Raw genomic sequence first — 16,196 nt, forward strand, 5'->3', positions numbered from 1 at the left:
AGATTTCCTGGGATGTGGTACTTTCAGTGGTGAAACTGCGAGGACACCAGGAAAACCAGCTCAGCAAGCCTCGTCTGTCACACCCTCACGAGTTCCTGTTCAATTGTGACAAACTGTCCTTGAGCTGTCCTCCCTGTATCTCTTCAATTGAACTGAAATCTGTGTGTCTCTGCAGAACTCTAGTGACCTCAAACAAGCTTCACTTCTCCCCTACACTAACAGGGACCTGGTACTACAGGCTAAATGCTTGTGTCCCTCCTAACACCCAGTGTGACAGCATTTAGAGGTGGGGCCTTGGAGGTGATTAAATCATGAGGGGGAGGCCCTCATGAATGGGAACGGTGCCCTTGTAGAAGAGACCCCAGAGAACTCCTTTGCTCTTCCACCAGGCGGGGACACAGCCAGAAGACTGCGGACTACGAACCAGAAAACAGGACCTAGCCAGACACCGAATCTGCCAGTAGTGCCTTGCTCTTGGACTTCTCAGTCTCCGGAACTGTGAGAAATACATTTCTGCTGCTTATAAGCCAGCTGGTCGACAGTATTTTTGTTATAGCAGCCTGAACAAAGACACCTGTATCTCCAGAAGGAGATGCTGCCCTTCTAGATTGAGAAGAAACTTTTCTAACCACTCATCACTGACTCACAGCTGGTAGGCTGCAGTATCAGTCCAGTCCGTATTCCTCGGTCCCACTTCCGTCAGCTGGCCTCCTCCATTCCGAAGTCTATCTTGGCAAACCACCTCCCAATCTCTCCTAACCCTTGACGACTTTAGCACCTAACTCCTAAAACTGGCGGTCTTAGTACTCATCACAATGACCCAAATGTCACCCTATCTGCACAATTTGTGTGCCTTTTCCATTTTGAGAACTTTTGCTTTTACTCTACTTTGGATACCTACACAACTACGACGTGGATCTCCCATTACCAAGAGCTGTTCCAGAGTTCACCCTGCCCTTCTCTGAGGCCACTGTTCTTATCCGCACACATTTTCATTTGATCATAGTAACCAAATCTACCCTTGGTCCTTATTTAGACGTGTAGCTAATCAATTCTTCTCAATCGACCTTGGCTATTAAGAACCCCCAGGTTCCCTCTAGCTCTACACACAGACATTTCCAATCTTGCTTTCTCCACTACCCTAAACACTGCTTCTACTTCTTCCACCACTTTTCGTTTGTCAATTTATTTCAACAAATATTTATTAAGTGTCAATTATGGACCATTCACTCTGACAGCCGATTAAGATAAAAATGTTAAGGAAGATCCTGTTCCTGGTCCTCACGGGGCCTACATGACATGACGGTAAACAGAGAAATAATACAGTAGATGTTCTATTGGGACTGAACTGCTCTGGGAGCACAGAGAAGGAGAATTTCCCAAGTTAATGAGAACTACTGACAAAAGTGACAAAAATGAACTAATTCTAAAATATGCATACCATTCAACATCAGCTTGACCCGAGCTACTGCCTAGCACCGGCGGCTAGACCCAGCTCTTCTACACGGCTGGCTCTAAGCAGATGAACTCTCCGACCCCCTCGTCCATCTTCCTTTCTGCCACACACCACCCCTGCATCGTCATCCCTCCCTCCTTCCTTCTCCCTGCATCTCAGAGAAAGGGGCATTTTCCTTTTCTTTTTCAAAGACAACCATACTAGCTGTGCTCAGGATCTCACCCCCAGTCCCCGGACTTGGTTCCATCCACCAGGAAGTGGGGAGGAAGGGGAGAAACAGCATGGGTGGTGGCAGGATTACTGAACTCCAATGGCAGGAGACCTGGATGAAAGTCCCAGCTCTGCTCCAGCTTGTGCGCTCTGGGGCAGGTCTTTTCACCTGTCCAGATCTCAGTTTCCTTATCTAGGAGATGAAGAAACTGGGCTGGTACATCTCTATGGCATCTCCCAGGGCTAACATTTTATCCCTCAGTACTCCTCCTCACTCTCATTTCCCTCTGCCTCTCTTGACTGGCTTCTCCTCCTATGTCCAAAAACATGCTGGGGGCGCCTGGCTGGCTCAGTCATTAAGCGTCTGCCTCCGGCTCAGGGCATGATCCCAGCGTTCTGGGATCGAGTCCCACATCAGGCTCCTCTGCTGGGAGCCTGCTTCTTCCTCTCCCACTCCCCCTGCTTGTGTTCCCTCTCTCGCTGGCTGCCTCTCTCTCTGTCAAATAAATAAATAAAATCTTTAAAAAAAAATGTTGAAAACTTCTTTTTTCCCCTTCTATATCCAGGCCCACTAAACTCCAAGTGCTTTTCTGCTCTATTCAGACCGTTCTCTTAAGTCACCAATGCTTGATGGCTCGGACCTTTCCCTCAGACCTGATATGGCACCAACACAGCGGCCAATCCTGACCAGCCCCTCCTCTACTTTTCAGGATCGTGTAACCTTCTGGTTTTCCCTCTTTCTGGATGATGTACGTTTTTTCTATCTTCTTTGCTGATTTAATTTTCCATCTTCCTTTTGACCTTAAGGTTCAATCTCTGGCATCTTTTTTTTTTTTTTAAGATTTTTTATTTATTTATGTGACAGAGAGACAGCCAGCGAGAGAGGGAACACAGCAGGGGGAGTGGGAGAGGAAGAAGCAGGCTCCCAGCGGAGGAGCCTGATGTGGGACTCAATCCTGGAACGCCAGGATCACGCCCTGAGCTGAAGGCAGGCGCTTTAACGAATGCGCTACCCAGGCGCCCCCAATCTCTGGCATCCTGCTCTTCTCTATTAACACTGTCTCTATCCAAGGATGACCAAATGATTTGTCCACCATAACGCAACTCCTCACCAGCAGGTAAGACTCAGACCGGGCCAGTCAGGTGCAGTGATTACCGAGGGCCCACGAGGAGCGCTAAGAACATTCCTAAGTGGGGACTCAACGCCAGCATTCCCAGGCAGAATAGGGAAAGCATGGAATCGTCTTACCTGTCGCTGCTTTAGGAAGTCCAGGGCAATCTGCACATTCTGCAGCCTGTGAAAACGCATCCTGCCCTTCTCCCGGGGCTGCAAACAAACAATAGGTGATGTTAATTGTAGCTACACCAATTTACCCACGCGGACCCCAGTCCTTTTTCATTTAAGGGACTAAAAGAATTCCTCATGGTGGAAGCCAGCCATGGGAGCATCACACAAAGCAACCCTTAATGGCAGAACCCGTGTGTGTTTCGCCATGCTCTCCGAGGCCTCCCAAACGCTTGTTTACCACTGCGCCTCCTGTGAACACGCAGTGTGCTTTACTAACGCTGAACCAGCACTGCGGCTTCTCTACAGGTCCTTCTGTGGCAATGTGGCAGAACCTGATTCTGGGTGTGCAGGTAACGGGAAGAAAGCCTGCCTCTATGGCTCCTAAAATCACAGTCAAATGCTATTTTAAGGGAAGGTGGGAAGTCCTAATTGCATACTGCACAGTAATAGAGCCAACCTTATTAAAAACCTGGCAAAAGAAGCTAGAGGTAGCCAATTTTAAGCCAGGGAATGAAGAATTACATATGCTCAATAAACAAGTGAAAAAATAAAAAACGAGAGACAAAAATCGGGAAGAAACCTACTTTCCAGGCAGAGAGGTGTCCGTTTAGGAAGGCCACCTTTTACCTCAGTATGAAATACCAAGAGCAACGAAAACCTTGGTGATGTAGGGCTGTTCAACATGATACTCCAAAGAAAGGTATTTCCCGCTAGTCGCTCAGGCCCGGATGTCATACGAGCCATAGGAGAGAAAGCGCATCTCCATCCTCTGGTACCTCTGGTGCCCTGTCCTCAGTTCAGCTATTATCCATCCGAAAGTGCTTGAAATCCGTTTGCCCAGTGAGAACGTGCAGGATGGCTATCTACCTCTGTCACCTTTTCTCCTGCTCATTTTCCAACGTTGCTTTTATTTTACTAAAAGTGGGCCTGAGACAACACTCTCATTAGATTATACATATATACCCAATTCATTTGTAAATGTCAAAGTGGTACTGATTAAAGGCTGACGAATAATAAGATAGCTCTGTGGCAGGTGCTCGCACAGAGGAAACATTCCCCCAGGTTGAACCACACAAAAAGTAACCCAACACATGTAAAGATAAGGGTAGAAGCATCTCTTTGGAGGCCCCCAACACGTCTAAACAATACTCCCACAGGAGGATAAACTGCAGAAATGTCGAGGCCTGCCTGGGCAAAAGGATAACTTCTTCCGTCAAAGGTTTAGGAAAAATCCTTCTAGCAAGAACCTCTTTTTCAGTCATTTCAGCTAAACTACTTGTGAACATGGCTTTGAGGATGACAGAGCCTGTGAAACCGAAGAGTCTAAGGCAATGGGTAGGGAGATCGAGGTGGTGGAAAAATCATTTTAAGAAGACCAGAAATAGGGATATTGCCTAATCCCTGTTTCTGGAGAAAGATTATGGGTTGTAATTTAGGGCCTGCAAGCAGGAAATGCCCTTCTTACACACTCTTACTTCACTCCTCGGTACTCCCCACCAAAAATAAACACCGTTAAGAGCATGCGAGTTAAAATCACTGTCCTCTACAGCGACTGCTATTACTGACCAAGGCAGAGAACCTCCATGCAGTGAGTGGTCTGCAAACAACAGGCTGTTTTGAAAACAAATGACACAGTGTGTGGTGTGTGGTGAGAACCCGGAGGCTAGAGGTGGAGAGAGAGTGAGAGTTAGTCTGAAGTGTGGAGCCAAGAACAATTAACTGTCATGCCTTCAACTGAACTTTCCACAGCTCTGCAATCCAGACTCAGACAACACAGCAAGGCCACCAGAAGGCTATGGGTCTCCAGGTCACAAAGGCACTTGACACCTCCAAACACCATGCTTCTTTTTGTGCCAACCACTCTCAGATAAGCAAAATAATCCCCACTCCAGGATCATCTAACAGTGGCAAGAGGCACAATTAGTTTTAACCACTTTCTTTGGGACCCAGATTCCCAGGTGCAGAGGGAAGAAGGCCGTTGATAACTGAGCTACTTGGAGACCTTGAGAACCTCAGGCTCTCTGATGGCCCTGCCGTGCCAGCTGGGATCCTGGCATCCCCAGGAGGACCTACGACATCATCATCATCTTCCTCCTCCTGCTCCTCGCTGTTTGTACGGCGCCAGGAGGGCATGCTCACGGGACGGAGGGTCTTCAGCCCTGCTGGCTCCTTTGGCCACCAACCAAGGCAAAGACAGGACAGAGCAACAGGAAATTCACAACACAAAAATGAAAAGGAAATGAATGCAATATTTAAAAAAAAGTGAAAATAAATATGAAAATACCTTCCCACCTCCCAAAACATGCAAAACCAAATCAAGACCAGATCACACGGTTATACTGAACACTTATGTTGAAACACATCTCCAGGGCGCCTGGGTGGTACAGTCGGTTAAGCAACTGACTCTTGATTTCGGCTCAGGTCATGATCTCAGGGTCCTGCGATTGAGCCCTGTGTTGGGCTCTGCACTCAGCGGGGAGTCTGCTTGCCCTCTCTCTCCCTCTCCCACTTCCCCCCTCAACCCCCCGACCCCCCCTAAAATAAATAAAATAAAATCTTAAAAAAAAAAAAAAAGAAAGAAAAGAAACACATCTTCAATTCTCCATGGCCACCCATCCTCTCTTTTTGTGAATCAACCAAAGGAGAAAGAGAATGTGAGAATAAACATGGGAGAGATATTTGGATGGTTCTCAGTGAAAAGATGATATCCTATGAATATCTGCATAAACAACCTGCAGATTCTCAAAGGTCAGGCAAGGAAATTGGATTGGAGTGTTTTTAGCCTGTTTTGTAAGCAATGTCACCAAAAAGAATCACTTTTTTTTTCATGGAACAATTTTATTTATTTATTTAATTTTTTACTATATTATGTTAGTCACCATACAGTACATCCCTAGTTTTTGATGTAAAGTTCCATGATTCATTACTTGCGTATAACACCCAGTGACTTTTAATATAAAAATCACTACAAATTTGGGTCATCTGAGTGGCTCAGTCAGTTAAGCGTCTGCCTTTGGCTCCGGTCGTGACCTCAGGGTCCCATATCGGGCTCTTTGCTCAGCAGGGAGCCTGCTTCTCCCTCTGCCTGGCGCTCCCCCTGCTTGTGCTCTTTCTCTCTCTCTGTCTCTCTGATAAATAAATAAAATCTTTAAAAAAAAAAAAATCATTACGAGTTCATCATATATCCCAGCCAAAATGCCCAAAATGTAACTCTGTGTGTTGAAGAATGAAGTCCAGCAATGTGAAAGTGGCATTTCTATTATTTATGAGATTTATAAATGAGGGCCAGATAAGAAGTGGAATTCACCAGCAGTGGCTGTGCTAATAAAAAGCGTCTGTTGATTTTAGTCCATTAAAAATTATAAAAGTAATTCTATCATAAGACAAAAAAGATGTGAAACCAAAACAAAGGGGCTAGAGGAAGCCAAGTCCCAATCCTTGAAGAAACTGAGCATTACTTAAGGAGTGAAATTGAATGTGCCAAATTCCCTCCTTGAAACGCAGCAAACAATGACTAAGAATTCACCAAAGGCAGTGCGTGGGCCGGGCTTCAGTTCGTTCTCTCCCCAGAGATGTTTCCAGTACCCAGCCCTGGACTTTTCTGAATGAAAAAGATGTTGTCGCGGACACTAGCAGTGGAACGCAAACCGCACAGGACTGCCTGCTTCCACTAGGCTCAACTGTATGGAACACAGAGCCTGCAAGTGGGGTTATTTTGATCCCTCAGACAAAGCTAGTAGAAGAACCGTCATCTGATGAGCCAAGAAGCCCAGGCAGGATTTGCCTTCAGATGCGTGGGTGTTTCCCACAAGCAACGTTTAACACGTTAGGGAGGAAGCAGGCGTATTTAACTACGCAAGGAACTCAAAGGCACCGCGTCCCGGGCTGTGCTCAGATATCAACTTCGGTACTTCTCCAAACCTGTGAGACTCAGTGAATCAAAGAAGGAAGAAAGAGAGGTGAATTCTAAAAATTAAATAACTCTAAATACAACTCAGTTTTCAATGTAAACTCCACATCCTTAGCTGAATACAGAAAATAAAACAATTCACAGCAGATGGGAAAACAGGAGAGCCTAGAGAGAGAAATATACCTTACTAAAATACCTTTAAATGTGAATCTGCTGTTCCCCTGATATACTCTATCTACAAATAGGTAAAAAACAAGTAAAGAGAAAAAAAATGCAGATATGAAAGGAATAAAACTGATACCTGATTCCATCAAAAAATGAGAATTTGATACATCAATTCACATTAAGATGAAATTACATCATTTTAAAACTCAGTCTGCGTTAGAAACAAAGTCCACCAATAATGTCTTCTCCTTCTTCCTCCCACATAACCAAGAGCAGACAGTGGTGGCCAGTCCTGGCACTCAACAAGATGGACCGGTAGGTCATTAACAGGACTGCATTTGTGAGGCCACTCATGAGAAGAAGGGAGAAGCTCACCAGTTTGATGCCTGAGAGGACCTCCAGCAGAGAGATCAGGTTGTGGCCATCCCGCAGGTCTTCATAAAGATCATTGATGTGCTTGCGGACCTGTGTGTGAGAATGAGACTGATTTTTATTTGATCTTGAATTTTTTTATTATCTATACAAGAATTTCTGGTTCTAGGTAAACACAGATTAAAGAATTTAAAACAGGAGACAATAATAAAATTCAGGAACTTTTAGTTAGGATTACAATACACATGAAATGATAACACTTAACAGAAATGTATGTGCATTTTAAAAACTGAAGCCAGGGAAACCTGACTGGCTCAGTCGGTTAAGCGGCTGTCTTTGGCTCCGGTCATGATCCCAGGGTCCTGGGATCAAGTCCCACATCGGGCTCCTTGCTCAGCGGGGAGCCTGATTCTCCCTCTGCCTGCCACTCCCCCCGCTTGCTCTCTCCCCCTACCCTCTCTCTGTGTCAAATAAATAAATAAAATCTTTAGAAAAAATAAAAATAAAAACTGAAGCCAGATCTATTACATACTGTACCCAACTGTAAACAATGTTCTAGAAAGTCTGGACAAAGTGATGGAGAGTCAATCATCCTGAAACCTCTCAGGAATTATTTTGGACCAAAATGTGATACAATGGCCAATGACAGATGAGTCCAGTCAGAATCAGTAAAACCTTCCAGGGGCACCTGGCTGGCTCGGCCAGAAAAGCATGCAACTCTTGATCTCAGGGTTGTGAGTTCGAGCTCCACACTGGGTGTAGAGATTACTTAAATAAATAAAAACTTTAAAAAAAGAAAAGAAAAGCCTTCCAGAGTGCAAAGGAAAACAAAATGCGAGGTATCTAGTGTTTCATAGAATGTAACTATATGTTAACTCCTCTCTTACCAAATATTTCTTTAAAAAAAAAAAAAAAGATGAATCTATTTAGGGGCTCCTGGATGGCACAGTCGGTTAAGCATCCAACTCTTGATTTCGGCTCAGGTCGAGATCTCAGAATCGTGAGATCGAGCCCTGCGTCAGGCTCCGCGCTCAGCGCAGAGTCTGCTTGAGATTCTCTGCCTCTCCCTCTGCCTCTGCCCTTCCCACTCTGGCTCACTCTCTCTCAAAATAAATCAAAAATCTTTTGAGGGGGGCGCCTGGGTGGCTCAGTCATTAAGCATCTGCCTTCGGCTCAGGGCGTGATCCCGGCGTTCTGGGATCGAACCCCACATCAGGCTCCTCCGCTGGGAGCCTGCTTCTTCCTCTCCCGCTCCCCTTCTTGTGTTCCCTCTCTCACTGGCTGTCTCTCTCTGTCAAATAAATAAATAAAAATTGTTAAAAAAAATACCTTTTGAGGGTGATTTTCCTTGTGAAAAAAATAATTCCAATTTTGTAACTGAAACTATGGGAAAACAGATCTCACTCTGGAAAAATGTGGTTAATGTCAAACACCATGCTGGATGCTGTACACATTATCGCATCTCTCACATTGATAAGGTAGGTAGTGCTCCTATTTTACACATCCGAGGAGATAAGGCACAGAGAGGTTACGTAACTTGCCCAAGGTCACAAGTGGAAAAACTGGCCTCAGTTTGGGCTTTCTGAATTTAGTCTTTGCCATTAACTACTATGCTTTATAATCAGCCATAATCTCATTTTATTTATTTAATCAAAACAACTGCCCTGTGAAGTTTATTTACGTATCCTCAGAAGGAACTGAGGAAACTGAGGCTTTGAGAAGTTAAGGTCACATAAACGCAGGAAGCAGCAAGAGGTTTTCTGGTTCGTTCCAAGTCCAGTGACAACTTTACTGAGTGACACAACACAGAATCAGAAGACTAGTGGCAAGTAGAAGGAAGAAGATTCACTTTCAACATAGATAGTTCTCTACACAACAATAAAAAGGGCTACTTTCACAAGTAGTGGGTTTCTAGTCACTGAATTTCTCAAGCAGAGACCAGGATACTAGGATTTCCACATTTCAGTGGAAAACTGTAATGCAGTCATTTCCAATTATAATATTCTAGCATTCCAAACAGAATGGGAGTCAGAAAAGATCATGGCTACAGGGCACCCGACTGGCTCAGTAGGGCATCTGACTGACTCTTGATCTTGGGGTTGTGAGTTCGAGCCTCACGTTGAGTGTAGAGATTATATTTAAACAAATAATAATAAACGCTGGAAATAGCTGATGAGGCTTCCTGGAAGAGAAACAACTGGAAAGATTGGAGGGGGATTTTTAAAAGATTTTATGTATTTATTTATTTTAGAGAGACAGAGAGAGAGAGCATGCACACAAGTGTGGTGAGAGGGAGAGGGAAAGAATCTCAAGCAGACTTCTTGCTGAGTGCAGAGCCTGATGCTGGGCTCAATCTCACGACCCTGAGATCAAGACCTGAGCCAAAATCGAGGGTTGGATGCTTAACCAACTGAGCAACTCAGGCATGCCTGGAAGGATTAGAAAATGTTTTGACAGGAGCGCCTGGGTGGCACAGCGGTTAGGCGTCTGCCTTCGGCTCAGGGCGTGATCCCGGTGTTATGGGCTCGAGCCCCACATCAGGCTCCTCCGCTATGAGCCTGCTTCTTCCTCTCCCACTCCCCCTGCTCGTGTTCCCCCTCTCGCTGGCTGTCTCTATCTCTGTCGAATAAATAAATAAAATCTTAAAAAAAAAAAAAAAAGAAAAGACAAAGAAAATGTTTTGACAGAAAGACAGGAGATGGTAAAACCACAGAAGACAAGGTACAGAGATGGAAATATGCAAGGTATGAGTGTACCTGTGTGAGTGAAGGATTAAGAAGGTGATGGGTAGATTACCCAGTTGGAGAAAATGGTTCATGATGAATTAGATAATAGCTTTCAAACACTGAAGGAATATTTCTTTAATTTTTGTGCTATTCACAATATGAATATAGATATAATACACTTTTTATTTTAATCAGCAATATTAACATTTTCTCCACCACTTTTAAGTCTAGACAAAATAATACATCTAGCTCAGACTTGTAGCATTTGTTGATTTCCATAGTTTAAATACTCCCACCATGACCAATTTCCAGCCACTAATATAATATTACTAAACGTGGTATTGGGAAGAAATGTACAACAGCACACCTTTATATATTTTTCCATCAGAGATACAACAGACATAATTAACCTCAAGAGCACAGACAATATTAACATGTAGTAAAATAATTATGAGGTGATGTGTTTTGAGTATTTATTACCTTTATCTTAATTATAATTTATTTAATTATAAGTTTATATAATTCAATTTTTCATAACGGCTGTGCTTAGCAACCCGCTCACAAAATTAGCATTCAGCTCTTGTGAGCCCATGTAAGCTGGCTCCAAGCTTTCAAGACCTCTCCCTCAAATGGGTCCGAGGTTTCAAGCTTGTACAACCACAGTGCACCACTAACAGAAATAAGCAGGTCGTGAGGGCTGGGAAGAGAGTGGATTTGAAAAGTTCAATTTTGGTTTCTTTTATTTAATTTTTTTAAGATTTTATTTTTAAGTAATCTTCATACCCAACATGGGGTTCGAACTCACAACCCCAAGATCAAGAGCGGTACACTCTACCGAAGGAGCCAGCCAGTGCCCCTGAAAAGTTCAATTTTAAATACGTTGTATTTAAAACAGCAGCAAAGGAGCTACAAACGGCAATGTTCTGGAAGCAGCTGAAAATACCAGAATTCAATTTGGGTCAGCTGAGAACTTAAGTTTAGAAGTCATATGCATAGAGGTGCTAGCTAAAGACATGGGAAATGTTGGCCTTTCTGGGTTAGGGGCAAGAGAGAAGAGCAGAGTGCTAAGGACTGAGCCTGTGGGAATTGCCAAAATTAGAAGGCAGGAGATGGAAAAGCAATCAACAAAGGATAGGGGGTGGAAAAAGGCAGGGAAAGAGGTAGGGGGAAAAAAACAAGAAAGGGTAATCAAGGAGGGAGGGGATGGACGATCACCAGTATCAAATGCTCTAGGAGAAGCGTGAAGACCAAGACAGGGTTTTTAGTCTTACAAATAATGGTGTTTTTCTGAGACTCACTTTCTAGAGAGTGGTGGAACAGAAATCAGATTATAAATGAATTGTAGGTTAAAAAAACAGAGAGAGATATTAAACACTTCATATTAAGTTATAAAGAAAACTGACAACACTGAGGGACTTATTTTTGATAGATAAGACCTGAGCATAGGGCATTCAAATTAGGAATGGGCACTGAATAACTATTTAAATAAATTATAAAAGGAATGAGGACAAGAGAGATCATATCATCAACAGGACACTAAATACCACAGAGTACTGAAAAGAGAAAGGTGGTACTTTGAAATATAAAGTTAATTTCACATCGAGGACTCAACATCTCCTTCTAAAAATTCCAGTTATGTTTTATACCTGTGAACAGCAAAATTCAACAGCCTTACAAGAAACTCAGCTAAGACTAGTTTATTATGTCTCTCAGTCTTTGACTGATTATAAACTATGAAAAACTATAAAAGAGAGATACAGACAGAAGTAATGGGGGAAGGGAGGGGAGCATTTTTCCCCTGGAGAATTTTCAGTAACGGAGAACAATAGTCTATTTCCGAAGCATACTGGACACAGCTCAGCCTAGAGAAGGATAAAGTACTAGATAACACTTACTAGTACTTCTATGTCAGAAAATGTTCAGATACAGAGATGGTATCTGGAGGGCTCAATTCACATTCCAAGATCATAGAGCTAATAAATGGCCAGGTCAATAAAGTCCAGGCCTGCCCCATTCCAAAGTCTTTACCTCTTCTGCAAACACTAAGGTGCCCCTAAAATTCTCCACAAATCTCTTAAGAAAAAGTCCAACAGAAAAAAAAAAAAAGGGGGGGCTCTAATAGCTAACACTAACACTGCTGTATGGCACATATGAAGCCTTAAGAGTTGTCATCACCAGGAAAAAAATACTTTTCTTTTTTTGCTTTCTCTTTTTATCGTATCCATATGACACAATGGATGCTAACTAAACTTACTGCTTATCATTTCATAATGTACACAAACCAATGCGCTGTACACATTACACTCATACGGTCGTGTATGTCATTTCCGTCTCAATAAAACAGGAAAGGGGAAGGAAAGGAAAGACAAGAAGTCCAGGGGAGCAAGCATCAGATGTTTTAGAGGCAGCCAGGCAAAGCTAAGACTGCTCAAGAATCATCAATACGTATGTTTCTCTCCAGCAAATACTCATGCTATTCTGCCAACAAAAAGATGAGTGAATAACTTCAACGACCCAGGTCTTTGCCTGTTTGCACTCCCTGTGAAAATCACTGTCAACATTAGTGGATGTCTCCAAAGAATACATGCAAATGGCTAACAAATTCATGAAAAGATGCTCAATATCATTGGGCATGAGGAAAATGTAAATCAAAACCACAGTAAGGTACCACTCCCCACCCAACAGGAGGACGATAATCAAAAAGACAGAATGTAACTGAAGGTGAGGATGGAGAGGAACTGGAACCCTCATGCACTGCTGGTAGGAATGTGAAATGGTGCGGCTGCTTTGGAAAACAGTCTGACAGCTCCTCAAAAGGCTGAACGCAAGTTACCATATGACCCAGTGATTCCACTCCCAGGTGTATACCCAAGAGAACTGAAAATATAGGTCCAGGAAAAAAACGTGTGCATGAAAGAACGTTCATAGCATTTATTATTCATAAGAGCCAAAAAGTGAAAATAACCCAAATGTCTATCAATTGATAAATGGATAAACAAAATGTGGGACATCCATACACTGGAATATTATTTGGCAATTAAATACTGATACATGCTATCGTGTGGATGAACTCTGAAAACATTATGCTAAGTAAAAGAAGCCAGTTACAAAGAAAAAGACCACATGTTGTATGATTCCATTAATAAAAGATTTCTAGAATAGGCCAATCTATAGAGTCAGAAAGTAGATCCGTGGTTGTCTGGGGCTGGGGGAAGGTATGGGGGGGTGGGTGGTGGGAGGATGACTGAAAGGTACAGGGTTTCCTTTGGGCATGATGAAAGTGTTCCAGAATGGATTGTAGTGAACTCTGAAATACTCTGAAAATACTAAAAGTCACTGAACTGTATACTTATTTAAATGGGTAAATTGTAGGATATGTGAATTAAATCCCAAAAAAAGCTATTTTTAAAAATTAACAAATGACTAAATTTTGAGGGATCAAGTCCACTCAGGCCCATCCTCCCCAATTCCTGTGCATTAATAAGCCAAGGAAAGCTCTCCTCTCCCAGTTCTTTAAAGATTAACTTGAAGTTATGGGTGCCTGGCTGGCTCAGTCAGTATAGCATGCAACTCTTGATCTCGGGTTGTGAGTTCAAGCCCCATGTTCGGTGTAGAGCTTATTTTGGGGGGGGGGGGGGAAGATTAATGTGAAGTTATAGAAAAACAAACAGCTTCCCCCAGCTTCTGAGTGGCTTTAGCGAAGGGAATAAATTGCACTTAAGTACTTGGAATCAGAATCTGGCCCAAAGGGACTTTAACGCTCTTAGCTGGCAGATGAGAAAAGCGTTGCCTGAAGTTAAGTAACCTGTATAAGATCACTGAGCTGGGAAGTGTCCCATCACCATCTCCTGACTCCAAGTTCAGTGCTCTTTCCCTTCACAGGGCTTCCATGATGCCTGAAGGGTAGAAAGGACATATTAAGAGGACCTCCCTTCCTCCAAAAAGAACCAAGGACTGTCACATGGTATGCTTTGACACCTGCAGCAAATCTCATCAAGAAAACCTTTCCTCTAAGACTTAAAAGAAACATAGCAGCTCAATTTCCTTGACCCAAACTATGTTGAAGAGTGATAAACGGGTCAGAGGAGAAAGTTTTAAAGAGAAGAGTATGTTACTTATTCTCATCTACATTTATAAAAGGTACACTAAGCGAGAGTGAGCCTGGTAACTTTAAACGGATTTCTGAATTTGTAGATTTCTAAACCGTAAGAGGGGAATTCCATATTGATTCAATGGCCAAATTTATCCTCAAGGAAAAGCCTAAATGCTAATGCTAAAAATACTAATGCTAAAAAAATGCTTTCAAAGCCGAAATGCTATTGCTAAAAAACAGGTTACAGTTGTCCCAGACTTTCCGCCTGTGAGAGAACGGTGCTCAAATGCAGGGAATGAGCAGAGGCTGGAAACCTGTTGGGGTGAGTAGAGGGAGAGGGGAGCAAAGTGTGAGGCTCTTTGCTGATAAGGAATTCTACTGTCACTCTGTTTGGAGAATTCCTTAAGTTTTGAGGAATCTAACAGTGAGTGACACCAGCCACATCTGATTCACAAAGGTTCTCTGAAGATGAGGATGACTCTAAAATCCACAAAGGGCAGCTTTACAGGACACGCAGGTAAGGCACTCAGGTGTAGGGAGTAGAAATCCAATCCAAATGTAGGCCCAAAACTTTCAGTGAAGGTTGAGAGGTATCTGGAGTGAAATCAGGTCCTGAAAACTCAGGTCAAGGCAGAGATGGTCACGAACCACCACCATATGGTCACGCCTGCACAACAAAGGCAACGTTCCACCCCTCTGTGTCTAAACAGCACTACTCTGTCAATCTCTTAAATGAAACTCCAGAGCGAGTCTCCTTCTGACCTTTCGCACAGATGTGAATAACCAAAGGCGTGTGAAAGTCCATGAGGTGCTTCGGTCTCATGGCTATGGGTACGGCTACAGAAGAACTGGGCTGCCGAGAATCACTACAGCTATCTACCACCTCGTGTCCAGCTAGAGAGCCTCACACAGAAAAGCTGGAGAAGGTTTGGAGTAAAATTCGGAGTTGGAAAACTTTTGCTGGTATACCTGGAATTCTTAACTGAAATTCCAGGAAGGCCAGTAGCTTCTAGATTGCATACATGAATAAAAAGGATAAGAACTGTCCCATCTGCTAGACGAAATACTGGCCTCTCCTTTCCACCTATAACTTCTGAAGTCAACAAGAACCGATCAGAGAAAGCCTTTCTCCTCCTCTGGAATGCATGTGCTCAGTTCTCTAATCCTTTCTGGGAGTTCTCTCTGGGGGCATACGCTTGATCGGCTACCAGGACCTAGAGACATGGTATAAATAATTTAAATAAAACCTCATTTAAAACTACATTTTTCAGGGTGCCTGGCTGGCTTAGTCAGTAGAGCATGTTACCCTTGATCTTATGGTTGTGAGTTCGAGCCCCACATAGGGCATGGAGCCTACTTTTATTTTATTTTTTTTTTAATTTTTTAAAAATAATTTCTACAGCCAATGTGGGGCTCAAACCCACAACCCCGAGATCAAGAGTCACAGGATCCACTGACTGAGCCAGCCAGGTGTCCCTCTAGATTTTTCTTTTTGATGGTTCTAGCATACGCCCAGAACACTTCAGTTTGTAGTCTTGCATTCTAAATTAGGTTATTTATATATTACAGATGTCAACAGCCTTAACAAATCTGTTTTAAGATGGGATCAACAGTGTTCTCAACTAATAAAGAGGAATTAATTTGCTTATTCCACAACAAGCTGATTCCCACAGAGCTAGCTGGGGATCAAGAGATCCTGAGTCAACTACGTCCAGAACCTGAGAGGCCTGGTTGCTTTGATCTTACATCCGTCTACTTGCCAACGGCCACATTAATCTGGGTGTACTTGGGGAGCACGGCAAGGGATGCCTGAATTACAAAAAACAAATCTCAATCCATATTTCTCAGCCCAAAGTTCAAAGAACACCAGCATGGAGCAGTGATTCTGATTAGCAGTGAATCCCTCTCTCTCAAATATCCCAAGATGAGAAAATGCCATTGGAACTATAGGTCTGGGGGTCCGAGAAGAGAGGAAA

The 16,196-nt window shown here is 43.2% G+C and overlaps 1 protein-coding gene across 20 annotated transcripts in view; it reads right to left on the bottom strand.

Annotated features, from left to right (window-relative positions):
- MACF1 (microtubule actin crosslinking factor 1) overlaps positions 1-16,196 on the bottom strand; it is a 329,876-nt gene that overhangs the window by 183,320 nt on the left and 130,360 nt on the right. For 13 of the 20 annotated variants that reach the window (XM_087858403.1, XM_087858393.1, XM_087858402.1 and 10 more), the window contains exons 3-5: positions 7,405-7,494; positions 5,028-5,123; positions 2,916-2,993 (exon numbers count right to left, since the gene is read on the bottom strand). In XM_087858403.1, coding sequence (XP_087714529.1) covers positions 2,916-2,993; positions 5,028-5,123; positions 7,405-7,494 — 264 coding nt within the window. The remainder of the gene's footprint in view (positions 1-2,915; positions 2,994-5,027; positions 5,124-7,404; positions 7,495-16,196) is intronic. The other 7 variants (XM_087858408.1, XM_087858405.1, XM_087858407.1 and 4 more) reach the window with 1 other exon arrangement.

The sequence above is a fragment of the Ursus americanus genome, chromosome 33 (assembly GCF_024610735.1).
Source record: "Ursus americanus isolate L20-20 chromosome 33, mUrsAme1.1.p, whole genome shotgun sequence".
Lineage (NCBI taxonomy): Eukaryota > Metazoa > Chordata > Mammalia > Carnivora > Ursidae > Ursus > Ursus americanus.